The sequence below is a fragment of the Dinoponera quadriceps genome, unplaced genomic scaffold (genome assembly GCF_001313825.1).
Source record: "Dinoponera quadriceps isolate SergipeBrazil2010 unplaced genomic scaffold, ASM131382v1 scaffold399, whole genome shotgun sequence".
Classification (NCBI taxonomy): Eukaryota; Metazoa; Arthropoda; class Insecta; order Hymenoptera; family Formicidae; genus Dinoponera; species Dinoponera quadriceps.
The window spans coordinates 18,914-34,988 of NW_014554512.1; the positions used below are offsets into that span (position 1 = coordinate 18,914).

Consider the following 16,075-nt stretch of genomic DNA (forward strand, 5'->3'; position numbering starts at 1 on the left):
TTCTAACTGGGGATTAACGTGTCTTGAGGACAAATCCACTCGGCAAAGTATTTTCTAACCTAGCAACAAAACTATTTCTACACGGAGAAAAAAATATTTTGCATTTAATGCAGGCATTTGTTTGACTTGGGTTTATTTAATATAAATAACGTGATATCAATGTCAAATACCATTTTGTTTGAATGAAAATGTTCTCAGTCTAGAGTAAACCGTGTTATTTGACAGAAAAAATAATATTATCTAGAGAAAATATGCATGTGCGTATGCGTAATATTTAGTTTTCAATGCAGAAAATTTATTTCATTATATATTAAATATTCAAACCATCGAGACAAAGAGACAAACTTTTTTAATATTTTCCCAACACAATGCTGTTTCTTTCAAATTATTTATCACCTGTAATAACTATTGTAATGTTTGGATAAAAAAATACGTTATCTGACGTAAAGAGATATTTATCGTATAATCGAAAAATTCGTTCGCTCCATTCCAAAGGACAAATCCGTTCCAATTAAAACATGTAATTGAATACAAAGAAATTTTTTCCACTATACATTCTGATTACGAGTAATTCGTTAATTCGACTACGCCGGCAAAATTTTATCGCTGCCGCAGCGCACGTGCGGCATCAACGACGCGGTTTCGCTACGATGCTTCATTATTTTCCCCCGTGCGGAAAAATCTCGTCCCCCCGCCGAAACCGCGGGGCGAACTCGCTTCGGCTGGCCCACATCTTTGCGTAAACGCATTTTTATTCGCCCGTGGGTCATCGGAAACGATAGTCCGCGCGTCCGTTGCGTTTATCTCGAAAATTAGAATCGCGGCCGAGCAAATCCGCATCGGAGATCGACTGGCACCGCTCATGCGTGAAGTCAACGCACACAATGAGCGATGTGTATCGTTCTATTCCGCCTGGTTACATAATATCGCGATTCGACGATATCCCCGTCCGGCGTAACGTTCGCGCCGTAAATTCTTCGAGCCCGGCCCGCCCGACGAATGATATTAATATCGTTGAGGTTCGCGAAATACGGAGCGATCGCGACGAGTATTCTCCGGGTATCCGCCGCCTCCTCGTTCCCTCGTCGCGCGGTTCCTCTCTTCTGCTTCGCCAACCGCCCCCTCCCCTCCCCCCATATCGTCCCCGCGGTCGTAGCCACAATTCTCGCGCTATATTTCTGTCCCCCCGCTGGGAGTGCGTCGCAATTTATTGGCCCGAGCGCTGTCCGTACTTTCCGCCGGTAAAATCTAATTGGAAAACCATCGCGTGCACGAAAGCGCCTCTCTCGCTGGCCGCTCAGAGCGGATCGCGCGGAAATCGCGGCGGCCGCGCGAGGGCTCTTTAACTAGATCTCTCTCTTTCTCCCCCCTTTTTTTTTTCGATTCACTCCCCCGCGTCCGTCCTTCCTTCCTTCCTTTTTTCCAGTTCGGCTCGCCGAAAAACATTGATTTTGTGACGATTACTTTTTCTCGAGGCGGCTACGCGCGCGGCACGGCCGGATTATCAGCGTAGCGGATTGGAACGTCTCTTTCCACCTCGTTGTTTTTCCGCTCGACGCGCCCGAACGCGCCTGAATCGATCGCGCGCGTGCTTCGCGCCGCTTCTTGACGGGCCCATGAATTCATCTTTGGATGTTGCATCGAGACCCGAAGAAATCCTGTCCTGGCGAACGATTTCGACCGGGTGTGCGATGTACGATAATTAATAATCGATGAGGAACAATTAAACGGGGGTGAATAAAAGCTTCCGCACCAGCTGTGATGGTGTACTGTTTTTTTTTAACTTAACGATACTGCAGAGTAGATTTATTTAATCGATTTATTATTCAGATATCTCGGTCCTCGTTTGAACCCTTCTGATGAAATTAAAGACACAAAACAGATTGGAGTCAGGATGCAAAGACGAAGCAAGTATAAACGTAGATCAGCGGTGTAAAGGAGAGAAGTCGACTGTCCGGGCAGCGAGCAAATTAGAAGATGCATTTTGTACATTTTCAGTCGACGCGAATAGCACGTGTCAATTAGTGAAATCGCAATGACACTAAAAAACGTCCTTATGATGAATACGGTAATAAAATATGGCCATTTCATCGATAAGGTCCAAATGAGAACCGAGTCTGAATAATAAATGATTTATTTGCTCTTATTTAATTGTTTCTAATCGAATATCATTAGAGCCGTTGGCTCCTCCTTTTCTCGGTAATAATTGATAATTGGTAGACGTGTGATTATGCACGATGTCTCTCGGCAACGTTGTCATATTCTGTGCTTTATGCTTTAATTTATTACCAAGCTGTACGATCCAACTAATTCAAAAATGTTGTTACATTAAACAGATTCATGATTGCGTTTACACACGAATTGAAAATACCGGTAAAATTTGCATTGTCATCCTTCATTGCGTTCCGCAAATTGAAAGATTGAGAAAGGTGTCAACGCTTTGGAGATCGCATTTGGAATGATTCAAGGGGCCCGGTAGATGCTGCGGTTGCGCTTTAACACAAATTGAACAAAGCCGTCAGCTGTGTTTTAATTCAGCTCGAATAAAGGTTTTAACTGTACATCTCCTTTTTCCGCTCAACTTAAAAACGTTGATTTTGCAACGATTATTCTTTCTTCGCTCGCGCGCACTGGTATACGCGTGCACGCGTGTGCGTATGTGCGTAACTCGAAATATCGCGCAGCGCGCATCATTCTCGTCTCCTCTCGTCGCTCTCTCTCTTTTTTTTTTTTTTGGTCAACGCGATGACACGTAGTCGATCGCACGCAAGGTGCGACATCGTGATAAATTCGAAGTGTCCTTTGAAACGTCGCATTAACAAGCAGAGACTGTGAAAAAAGGGTAGAAAAAAAGGGGAAAGGGAAAAAAGAGAAGAGAGATAAAGAGATCTCACCGGGAGATAATTCCGACGGCGCTTTGAGCTCACGCAAGATTTCCGCGACAAGCTATTGAGTTTCGTTTAAAACGACGAAGGTAGCCCTTCGCTTTTTACGCAAATGCGCCGTGATGAAAAACAGATTACATCGCCGAACTTTGGCGCGGCTCGCCGCGTTGCCGGGGCTGGCGGAAATAATATCTTTTGCATTAATAAGCGGGGTAAAGGAAGCGTTTAGTAGCCGGATCACGTAACCGAGCCGTTCGCGAAATAATATGAAAATTTATCACGTCCGATTTATCGCGACCACCGTTACCTCCCGTCGGTGCACCTAATATTTTTTCTTACGTCGAGAGCGCAATCGCGATGAGCGCGCCGACGTTTTATATCCGGCGGATCGCGCCCACTTTGAGTGAGAGCGCGGCCGTGAGTGTTCTCATTTGTACACAATAATCCGCGTTTTTAACGACAGGTCGACGTGGGAAAACGAAGAGTTCAACGCGTCGTCTCGCCGGCCGGGCGGATCGCTAGACAAAGAGAAGAATCCTGGCTATGTAACGGTGAGCCGTAATTGCAATAAAGCTCAAGAGTAAAGTCGTCGTCCCGCGGCCGGGAAAAATTCCTTGCGCTTACGCTCGCGATTTGCAGCCGCTTTTTCGTTAAATAACGAGTCGAGTATCGTCCGCGCGTTGCACATCGCAAGTGTGTGTTTTTCGCGCGGCTAGTACACGCCAACGCGTATTTATTAAGCGTGAAATAGAGCGGCGGTTATAATTTCTGTCGCCGAATGAATAATCGGCATGCCCGTGTTGTGTTCCGAGTACATGATAATTTAGTTTAACCCCGCGCGACACACTTCTTTGATGTTGCCCAGCGATATATTTGCCGCGCCTACTTTGTCAAATTAATTCCCGCGACAAAGTGTCGCGCGATGTCGGAACGAGATATAAACGCCATTTACGTTGAAAAAATACAGTTTTTACCCTCTGAACGCGCAAAACGCGAACTGCAGAAATACTCGCTCGCAGCGTCGCATTCACACACACACACACACACACACACACATATACACATTCTCTCTCGCTTTCTGCAAAATAAATGCATTCTATATTCGCGCGTCGCAATAGGAAAAGCACACGGAAAGAGGATGTTGTACGGCTTCTTCTGAAATAAATCGTCCCGCTAACGGATTTCAAATATCGAACGGCGAAACATTAAAGCGTATTACAGGAAGACAAATGACAAGCCGTCGTTCGCCGGTGTCCTCTCGCGGGGAGAAATTATCCCTAAAGCGCTCTCCCTCGTGCAAAAATATCCGACGTGCAAAAATGCGATTTTTCCGTCTATTAACGAATAAGTCGGTAACGTTTTATTATATGAACAAAGCCCGGGTGTAGTCCGACGAGTATTTGTCTCTCGCTGCGCGCGCTCGTACGCGATCGAACGGAAGATATACGACAAGAAATGAGATTTCGATCGGGCGGACGATGTGTGCGCAGCGTCGATTTTAATTGGCGAGATTGTATATTTTTACAGACCTTCGAATTTCCGCCGTGCAAACGGGCTATTTCTTCCTTCATGCATCCCAGATACGCGCTTCGAATATTCGTCTACATATGCAGCGTCCAATCTGCCATGCGCGCGCGTCGTAACGCGAACCGGCTATTCCTCGACCGATATCGACTCTCGGAGCGTTTGTCGTTCTGCCATTTAAAGCGCGTCGAAGCGCCGCTTTAAGTTGCGAAATGCGCGACGATAAGGTGCAATACAATTACGAAAGTTACGCGATGTGTATCCGCCCGTGAAAATTGCGTCGTTAAATTCGCAGTCGGCTCCTTTTATCGGCTCGAAATCGAGTCTCCCGCGGCAAAAAACGCCGAGGCACCGAAGGTTCCCGCAGAGTTGCAAGTTCTTCCCCGCTGATACCTCGCTCGCGAATCAAGCCGTAAGCCCGGCGACCGGTCGATTTTATTATTGTTTGAGCTTTCGTTGAATATCGTGTCTCTTAATGTCTCGTTTGAGAAGGAATTTCGAGAATAGCTGTGAATTAAGGCGCGACGGAATAATTAATCACAGGACGTAGAGATGTACGCGATGAAAAGAAAATTTAACGGCTAGAAGGAAACGACCTCGCTAGGTCGGCCCAAACTTAAAGGCATTTAACGCTAGTGTCTCGCCCGTGTCTACGCGAGTTCCGACATTTGCCCGTCATGTTGGCATATAAAACTTGATCCCCTGAAAAGTAGAAGTCAACTTTTAACAAGTGCGGAACCAGTATAACGGAGCTTGCGGCTCGAAATAACCCGTTGCGTGTACGCGAGAGGTAAAACTAGAAGCGCGGTTCTAATGATTCCAATTAGAGATATTTCGCGGAGATGATGAGATCCTACAATCCCTTTTTTCAACTCCGTGGCGTCACGAATGAGCGCGGGAAGAAAGGAAAATTATGTGCGTCGCGTGTCGACCAACACCGTCAACTTTAATCGTGTTTTAAGCTGTTTAAAACCGTCAAAACGTTACGGGACACCTGAAAGTAGCCGCATAAGTTGGGAAAAATGACGCGGCGATTCGTCAGCCTCAATTGTAATGTGTTTTTGCTCTGGAAAAGCCAATTAAAAATTGTTCGAAGCCATGCATATATCAATAAAGTTATTCGATAGCGAATATTGAAGTATTTCGACCAATGAAACATCATACCGGTATACATTAGTAGATAACGAAAGCTTTTACCTGTTTTCTAGACGAAATGGCTCACTAAAAAGGCATCCATATCTGTCTAACTTTTGACATCGAAACAGGAGCGTCCCATTAATGTATTATTTACCACAACTTTCGCCCCGAGCTCTCCGAACACTCCGATCGGCGGCATCTCCTTGGGGATATATCGATAAAATTCCGAGCCCTTGTACCATTTGACGGTGTAAAGGGTTTCCGATTGTAGATCGTACGTGCAGGACATGTTGACCGTCGTGCCAGCTGCCACTGCCAATGGTATATGGATTGACACATTGTTCAGTCCGCGAACGCCTGAAAACAGAGGGAAAAAAGAGTCGGTGTCGGTGCGCGATTTAAGTACTACCATTTGACCGGATAAAATATCGCAACCGCTCCCGAGCGTACCTTTACCTTTATTTCTCGTGAAATTCAAAATCTATCCGGAAATTATATTTCGCGCAATTATCCCTGACATTTAACGCAAACGCTCGATGGACGTTATTCGCAGGGAGTGCATTTTGCAAAAGTGGAAAGGACAAAATACAAATTCGTGCGATTATATCGCATAAGTTTTAAGCTTTATCAGCTTTATGAAAGCTTGATAAGTTTGATGAAAGCATATGGGGCGGCTTTTAAGCATTCAATATGCACGAGCTGTAAACGGTGAAAATTCCGTTAACAATTGCTTTGATAAACACGAATCGAGTTTTTAATCTTTCGCATTAAACGTCGTTTTATGTAATTACGTTTTAGAGCAAAATTTTCGCTAAATAAAATTCGATCGGAACACGAGCAAGATTATTAACATCTCGTCGTGCATTCGACCTCCTTTATTCGTGAAGAGTCTAATCGGAGTTACAACGCGAATCGGACGGTGCATTCATATTAAAATTCGATTATGGATACTTTTACGGGAGCGTAAGCGAAATATTTTGCTTCGCTTTATTCGCGAAATAGTCGCGATTCTCGGCACGACTATATTACATTCCGTATCGCGCTGAGAACTAAAGAATCGTCCTTTAGAATTCCGATCGTCGAGCCGGTGACATTCATCGTCGGATGTGTCTTTCGTCGCGTGCCACGAGAAAAAGCTGACTGAGCGAAAAAGCGATGAATAAAAAGCTAACTGAATTTGTAATAACGTGGACAGACGACAATGTTCCTTTGTATCCGCCGGCGGAGTACAGTTACGTTTTTTATTAATTAATCTAGAAACGATTGCCCCGCGTACAGCCGAACGTTGTACGGGAATTTTAATCCCCTTAATCTCCCCGATTTTAGTTCTGCTTCAATAAGTCAATGACACACGCGTGAGTTTCTGATACAACATTCTACCGTAATCTGTCACCGGAATCTCTGGACAAAAACCGGTTTTTTTCTCATATTTCATGTCGACGATCACCAGTGACGCGAAAGACGCACTGTACATGTTAATTAATTAACTATTCCGCTCATCTTGCGTGACAATACAATGAGAGGAAAAAATGGCACCTCGACTGGAAACCACGGTTTATAAACGGGACGGTAACAGTCCCGGGCAGATTCGAACTCTCGGGGGAATTATATTTGCGAGGCAAAAAGATCTCGCTGAAACAGAAGCCCGCCGGTTCCTTTTTTCCTCCCCCCCCCCCCCCCNCGGCGAAAAAAGCAAGAGTTGCGCGAGAAAGATGCTTATCTTATAATAACTTAAACGAACAAGTGCTCGAACTTTTCGTGTAATCCCGGCAACGGCGGCGTCAACGCCGCCGTCGACGTTCCGAGGATTACAACGGGATGAACGGTGGTGGCGTAGTGCCAGAAAACGTCGGAAAGGATCGCGAAAAATAACATCACGGTCGTCGACTTTTAAGCATCCATTTGCGCATTTGCTTAGATCGAGTTTCGGAACTTATTACCACCTCGATGCGCTTTACGTGACCCGCTGTCGCGCATTATTCATCGTAAACTTGGGCAACCGCTTCCCCCACAAAGCCAGGTCGATTATCCAACTGGGAAAGCCGGGGGAGCGGAGGGAGAGGACGATAAAAAGGAACGAAAGGCCCGTCGATCGGGAGAATCGTCGTTGACGCGAGGACGCGCGTTCAGCCAACGAACGGCCGATTTATTCGTGCAGCTTAAGACAACCATTTCGCTGGGAAATATGCGAGATAATCTCGCGATTTACCGGGTGGTCCGTTATATCTTAATTAATATGCATGCGAAATCCGCGCTGCGGGCATTTAGCGGTACAAAGTATCAAACATGTTAGTGGGGCATGTCAGACGCCATGACCGAAAAGCGATGGCGTACACAAAGGCTCTTGCTGGCGCGTGTTGCGACACCGCGGCAAATTTCCCGGTTCTTATCAGTGACGTCGAGGAGAAATCCCGGCAGTCCGTCACTGCTCCTCCGGCTTAAACGAAGAAAAATCCAGCCCGGGGGCGATCCTGTGCGTTTCGTGAGGCGCGCGCGCGAGTTCACGGGGTCGTACGTGTTCGCGGCGGACGTGCCACGGACTCGCAACAGCGGACTAACCGCGGAAAGTTCGGTCATTAATTAAACCGTTTTTCGACGGGCTCGCCTCTAATTAATTATTTATGACGCGAACCGCCGGTAGTCATTGTGCTGATAAAGTAATTAAATGATAATTTATCCGAAAAAACAATTAATCGGGAAATTGGAGATCAAACGGCGGTAAGGGGGCGCGAGAGGGACGGAGACGATTCGCCGAGGCACAGCCGTTGCCTTTACACCGTGGCTTTTGCAAACCTCGAAATTGAAATGAAGGTTGCGTGGAACGAGACATTTGGCTGTGTTAAAAATATAATTATACATATTAGTAAATTGACCAGTATCTCTATTGCAATATTACGTCGTATACAGGTTCTATAATATGCCTTAAAATACTGAGTTTTGATTGGATATCAATATAGACGGTTTACTAATTAATTTTTCACTTATACTCAGGCTGAAGAATGAATAATTCTTATAGAATAGTACATCTGTTTTCAGTTTATCACACGTACATTTGGCAATACTGTTAAGTGCCAACTTAAACGCTTTTGTATGTTGACTTACGTGTGTATGCACGCAGAAAATTTTTCTCGAAAATATTCATATTCATGAACCGACAAAGTACCATAGTAACTTGTCCGGCTGGGATGTACGTCAAAACAACTTCAAAACAATTTCAAAGAAGTATGGGAAACTTTGGAAAACAACGCGAACGGCACAATTATAACTGAATGTCGCTGTACAGATGCAGTTTATATCACAAACACAACGACGGAAATACCCCGTCTTTCTTTTGTTCCCATAGACGCGCCTACGCAACAGTACTATATGTTATACAATGAAATTTCCATCAATCCACGCTTCAGCGCCGAAAATATATGTATAAGTAGAGGCATCTTTTACTTTCCTGATATTTTCATGTATATGCTAGTAAATTTATATACAATCAGGCTAAAAATGTATCCGATCAAACTGTTCGTTTATTGTTGCCACATACAGGATGTCCCAAACTAATCCCGGTTCTCGCGATGTACAGGTAGAACGGGTGAAACTGAGTAGAAAAGTCACGTACCATTTTGCAAAGTTCGCAATAATTAATGAGAAATTAATCATTTTATCAATTTTTTATATAGAATCCGACTTACCGCTTCCAGTGCGATCATTAGCTCAGAGAGAATAATGAATCCCTCATTATTGTAAAATTTTGCAAAATGGCACCTGACTTTTCTACTCGGTTTCATGTGCAGTTCTACTTGCACACCACGGGAACCGGGATTAGTTTGGGACACTCCGTATACATTTTAGCTCTACTATGTGTATATCCTAGTCACGCGACACAAGTCTAATGAATTATGCTATTAGTATGCCACATTATTCAACAACAATTTTCTGCTCGCGTGTGTGCATGCGTTTTGTATATACTGTGATTTAAATTTGCCACTGAAGAGGGTCAAATGCGTGGGCCGAAACGTTTGGTTGCATTGAAAACGTAATTATACATATTAATAAATTGATTAGAGAGTATCTTGATTGCGCCACAACACCTGTGCATGGGAATTTACAAGCATTTGAAATACCGATTTTAGATTGGACATTAACAGAGCCGGCTCACAATTTGATTTTTTTTTTTTAATGAAAGGGTATTTTCCGAATACCCGGCCGCGGTAACCAATAAAAGCAATTTTCTTTTCGTATAATCAAATATATGTCAAATCACACGTCGTTTTTTACACACGTTCGCGCGCATGATCGATCGTTCAACATTGCGCCGCGGTGATGTGTGTCAGTAGTGTTATCTATAGAGCCGGTGTAACCGTAACTGTTAAATCGTACGATCGTGCGTCATTTCCTCGTTGCAGCCGTAAAACGTGCTTCGACAAAAGTATCTGAACGACTTCCTCGCGGTCGGACATAACGGTCGGCGAATACGCGTATTGATTGCCGCAATAAGCATGAGATTGACGTAACGCGCGGCGGGAAGGAATGGAGAATTAAATAAAAAAGAATCAACGTATCGCTGTTACGATGCGCGTGCAATCTTCCGTGTCGTTCTTTCGCGCGGCCTCTTTTAATTACCGCATTATAATTGGCGTCATTAGGCGGGCATGCGAGCCCGTCCTCCTCATCGCCTCCGACGGAATATCTCCGTTTCAACGAAGCGAAAGTTTTTCACTCGCGGAGACCCACTCGCGCGCCTCTTTATCACTAATCACTGTGCGGCGCGCAGTTTTCAAGTTGGCCGACGTATTAGAGAAGAGCGGTGCGTAATTAGAACTAGTAATTGGAACGTCTGCTTCGCGAACTTTCAACGTTGGCCCGCGTATAATCAGTTGTTTGGCCCGAACCCGCGACGCTGCAGCGGCGCGCTCGCAGATCGCTCCGGCGAGATTTAAATACCGGCGGCGTTCGCTAATCACCTCGCTAATCCTTAATTACCGCTCTCGCGAGCGGGGGAGCGCGATTGTTATTCGCATCACGGGGCCTCCGCGCGCCTTCCGTTTTTGGGAAGGCGAGACCTTCCCATAAATAACGGCAGCCCGAGACAATGGCGTCGTGTAAACTCGCTACATATATATCAGGTTCGCGTCTTAAATTATCGCGAGAATAATAGAGCTCGTGCGAGAGAGAGAGAGAGAGAGAGAGAGAGGGAGCTCAGGCAGATTCGAAATCGCACATCACTGTGGTACTCGCGTCTTTCTACCGCTCTACTCCCTCTCTTCGTCCCTCGTAAATTTGTAAATTGCGGCAGTAGCGTGCAGAGAGAGATAGGAAGGGCGATAAGCGTACGTGGCGAGCCGCACACGCACCGAATATTCCATAATCAATCGTACTTGGAACGACCGACAGATTGAACAGGCTGCGTTAATCAGCTAATAAGAGCGGTAATAACACAGCGGGTGGAGGCGCGCGATACATTTGTTACATCGCGGTATCGTTGCGTCGGCTCTGCGTTGAATATTAGAGAGAGCACACATTATCAGCCGGTTATTTAAAATATTTCGCGAAAATAAGCCATATCAAACTCGTTGTAAGCGCGACAGCGTTACCAGTGAAAATGCGGAAATTTTAAACCACGTCATGTGCGGCCGCGCGTTAACAGCGGAAAATACAAAAGCACACCGCGCTGTTAATGACGCGAAATGTCAAACGCATTACGCGGAATGCTTGTATGTGTGTAAAACGATCTTTACATTGTAATAAAATAACATATAAAATATTCACACATATCAGCGGCGTTATTATCAAAGGTAAATAATTGTCAATAAATCAGCACGGAATATAGCGATCAGCGTAGTATCGGCGATAATAATATGTATCGGTCACGTGTGTACAATTTTAAAGTGCCGGGAGAACTTGTTTTTCTCCCATTTTTCCGCAGATTCCTTTGGTTTCTGTCCCGAAGGTGCAAAGATTCGTTTAGAAAAATTTACATTCGGTTAAAACCTGCCACATTTACTTTTCTCCGTAAAGAAGATATATAAAAAACGAAAAAATTCACGTAAAAATTCAGAGAAAATAATTTTTTTCCGAAACTTTAAAGCTATATATATATATGTGTGTAGATACAAAGTAATAATGACCAAATATAAAATAAACCTATAACATATACGTAATACAAAAGTTAATCGAATTAACAATGCGTAAGAGAAATTTCAATCCTCTAATTTGACATATTTGTGTATAAGATAGAAATTTAAAAAGCTATCTTAATATTAAAAACTAGTATACAAATATTATATGCAAATTTCAGAATTAATGACCGTTTCATTTAAATAATATAGTGGTGGAAAATGTATAATTTATAGTAATAATCAAGATACATATATGTAAGCATATATTTAAACATTTATATACTTCTCTCTATTATCCGTACATTTCCATTAGATCTGAACAGATGTATAAATATAACATTAATAAGAAAAGTCAAATATAATATTTCCGTATGTATAATATTATATACACATATTTATTCTAGCTTCGTTTCAACTGGACATTTATTATTTGGTCGGTGAAATAAATGTGTGGGAAAGAAATCTTGCTTGATAAATTGCTTGATAAGTTGATAAATAGTTACGAGAGGCTCCCTTGACGCGCCACAGAAAATACGGCACTTAGCGCCGGAGTTCCTTAAAAAGACATAATACGGCAATCGAACAGCTGGACAGCTCAAAATCCGAAGGTTGGTGCGACATCGATATCTTCGTAGTAGAGTTTTCAGCGATAAATTGACGCTAAAATACGTTATCGGTGTGTCGCGAGGCAATTTCGGTGCTTGTCGTGAAAAAACGCGACGTAAACGCACAAAGCTACGAGTTGTTTATGCGTCGAAGGACGCGCGGCTTTCGAGACGAGACAGTCGATGCAGCTGGCGCGACTCCGCGGCGGCCATTAGCGCCGTCGCGAAGTATGCGGCGAGTCGCGTCGTGCGTGTAACTTCGCGCGTATATCGGCGTTTTAGCGGAATGTTCGGAGCGCGCGCGGCGAAAATCGCGATGCTTTAGGCGGACGACGGCGATGCTGGGATCATCGTAAGTACTCGCAATACTGAGACATCGGATAGATGACGATCATATTTCAGTTTGAGGGAAGAAATACAAAGCCGAGCGTTCTCGATATATTCGTATCTACCTAACCTAACCTAACATTCTCCTTTCGAACTCTGCTTTCGGCCGAAGCCGAGCAACCTCTCTATTGCTACAGCTAATTGGGAAAACCGGGTTTTTGCGTCAGATTTAGCGAAGTTTGCGGCAGTATCGCGAGGGTGGCTGCGATTTCGGATGCCGTGCCGGAGGATCCGGCTCGGGCTGAGCGGAGTCGGCCCGAAGGTAGGTTAAGTCTCGCGAAACTTCTCCTCCGAACCCTCTCCCGTCGAAATTCGCAGCGTAGTTGTCAGAATAACTCGAATTACGACAGCGAAAGACTAATCTTCTCTCGCGTCTTTACGCGAACTCATTCGTCAAGTTGAATCACCGAGTATGACCGACGTAATCGTTCTTTTTTCTACTTCAGATCTCGGCGTAGCTGAATACGGTCGGCCCTGAATTCGGTAAATCACAGATGGAAAAAAGCACAAGTACGATTTCAGGCGATGGATTTGTCGATGGTGGGTCTGAATGAAAACTCTCGCCGAACTCGATGCGATTTCATTTTCTCGTACTTTCACATGCCAATTTTTATATTTTAATTAAGTAAAATGCGCCACTCGAAATAATTAGAGAATCATGTTTTCGACTGTCATCTGACAGAAATGTTTCTGAGAATATTGAATATTTAATTTCAATAGTGCACTGATCCCCTTTGGTATACACAGTTACGCAAATGCGATATTTCAGCTGTTTATATTTATAATTGCTCCAAACTGCAGAATTATTTAAACAGGATTATTATTCATTCGCTACGATCCTCTAACCGTTTCGTGCGGTGCATAATGCGGCGTCAGAATTGCGCCACTGCGAGCGAAACTCGCGGTTACTTCGCTCGCCGTTGATTGATTTTGCGTTCGTCACCGTCATTAATATTCTAAATTCCTCGTGCGCGCATTCACGTTATGATTATATTTCACAGGCGGGGATGAACTTTGTTAAATCAAATTCAATGACGCGGTTGTAAGTTTCGATAAAGTATCGCGAAGCAGTTTAATGTAATCATTTCACGCGTCTAATCATTATTTTACTCGAACAGTAATTCAAACGTGTCCATTTCTCATCGCGAACTTCGGCCATATTTTACTTCCGAATTATTACGTCTAGCCCGCTGACGGAACTCACGAAAATAGCTCGCGAAAACAATACAAGAAATTAACATTGATTTGCGAACTTTTTCCGGGACATTTATTTATTTATTTTATAGTCCCGTGATTTATCATCCATATATCGCGGGTCAGAGTGTCAACAATTTATAAGTGATTTAAAAACACGTTTATCTTCCTCCGATTTTCACATTTCCCGGGCTCGTTTATACACGGAAAAGAAAGCTCAGCTGCAATAGCTAAATTAGTAACGTATAGGCACCTAAAAGCAGCGTGAGCAATTTTAATAGCTGCAGGACCAAATTTTTTGCCGCAGGAGCAAACGTACTATCGTATCTATCCTTTACGACGAGTTAAAATTGCTTATGCTATTAAAGTTTTTCGATATTCATACGTTACAATTAACTCAGCTACTGAAGTTGACTTTCCTCCGTGTGATTGATTTCAAAGCTTTCCTGAAATTCCGTCGTCGGTGAAAAACGCCCTCGTATATGCGCTCGATTGCGAAGAAAAAACGCGGAATATACGTTTCGCGCGCGGACAAGCGGAGAACGCGATCTTAGATTTTCGTCACGACGTTCGGCCGCGGTCATCCTCGAAACGGGCGTATATAAAAATGGGAGAGACGCACGCGGGATCGCGCGCCAAGAAGACTGCTTTTTATTTCACGCGTCTACGACGATTCGTTCGCGAATGATGGCCTTTGAAATTTTCGGTGCGTCCAAATGTTATGGGCGAATGCTGGCGCGTTATGTTTACTACGGCGTCGTCGGGCGAAGTCAATGACCGCGCGGCGGGGCGATCCTCGCGGCCGAGCGGCCGTGTTGACACAACGCGGCGACAGTGGGGGCAAGGCCTCGCTCAGGGCAAGCGCTTGTGTAAGCATTGAGATAAGATTTCGGTGAAATCGCGTCCACGGAATTCAGACACGCTCGCACCCACACCGGCATTCTGCAGCAGGTGACAACGACGCGTTCGTGAACACGACGCGACATCATCGCCGATATCTCCGTTTCTAAGCGTCGTAACAACGTCAGGTAAAAACCGTTGGAAAACTGAAAATTGCGCGTTTCCGACAGACGTGCGGTCGTTCTTCCGTGGAGTACAGGTTACTTAGCAACGGTTCGATTCTCGCGACAGGAACTGATGCGAAAATTAATCCTCGACGGAGACTTGAAAGGTTTGATATTGCGAAACACCGGTTTTCTGTTTTGAACGTACAATTAGTAATTCAGAGTACAATTGGAAAGAAATTCTAACAACGATGGTCGTTGGCTGATCTTAATTCACTGAAAAGTGATTTAGCTTTGCGAAATTTTGTAGGGAAGAGTGGAGGAGAGATAATATCTAACGATTGTAAATATGTACATGTTGAATTCCGCGTAAATTATTGGAGCTCTGAGTTTCCTGAGATAGTCTTTGCACGATGTTTGCTTGCAAAATACTGATAGCCGCGTCGCGATTACGTTCTTCGAGAGGAGAGAATCCTCTGTTAAATCGGAGAAACGTCACATGTGTATATTTCGCAAACTTATTGCGGAGTAATTCTCGCAGCGCATGTTGTGAGCCCATCATGCGTGTGAAATTCACGCCAGTCTCGACCACTTCGTTCGCATACGGTTCGACGTTGGTAAATTTCGTGAACGGCGCGATCGGTTTTCAATTCGCGATTTTTTTACACGCGATTCGCGAACGTGTTTTCCAGACACATTGACGATAGATATTTATCAACTAGACTCGCCGACTTTCGATTTTGTCTTTTGTAAATCGAATTTGTACGTATCGAGATATTCAAAATATTCGTTAACTGCTGTTTGAGTATCAACCGCGTCGCGAGTGAAGTGAAAAGTGGAGAAAAAAGGACTACGCAGAGAGGAAGGTGAATACGACCGACTTCCGGATGCAGAGCAACATAGTTGGGGATGAGTTTCGTCGTTGAACTTCAATTTCGTCGAATGGTGAGCGTGAAATTTTCCACCGTTAAATGAACGTTTTATTATCATATGTGTGCCGTATCATAATATGCATGCCGTAAATCGTAAATTGATTCCTGAGCGAAAAGAGTAGGGCCAGTTTTACATTGCTACTTGATATTGTGAACATTTTTAACAATTCAACATTCGCATTGAATTGATACATCAGCTAATTGCTGTAGTAAATAAGTGCATAATACTTAAACAGCAAATGTAAGACAATAAAAATATCTCGATTGTAGAAATTAATGGCAGCTCAAAATAAATAA

The 16,075-nt window shown here is 44.1% G+C and overlaps 1 protein-coding gene and 1 long non-coding RNA gene across 2 annotated transcripts in view; one reads left to right on the forward strand and one right to left on the reverse strand.

Annotated features, from left to right (window-relative positions):
• LOC106751720 overlaps window positions 1–16,075 on the reverse strand; it is a 69,658-nt gene that overhangs the window by 12,870 nt on the left and 40,713 nt on the right. The window contains exon 2 of the mRNA XM_014632768.1: window positions 5,701–5,903. Coding sequence (XP_014488254.1) covers window positions 5,701–5,903 — 203 coding nt within the window. The remainder of the gene's footprint in view (window positions 1–5,700; window positions 5,904–16,075) is intronic.
• LOC106751722 lies at window positions 12,491–14,251 on the forward strand. The gene is made up of 3 exons (XR_001375091.1): window positions 12,491–12,613; window positions 12,816–12,910; window positions 13,095–14,251. It is a non-coding gene; the product is annotated as an uncharacterized LOC106751722 (long non-coding RNA).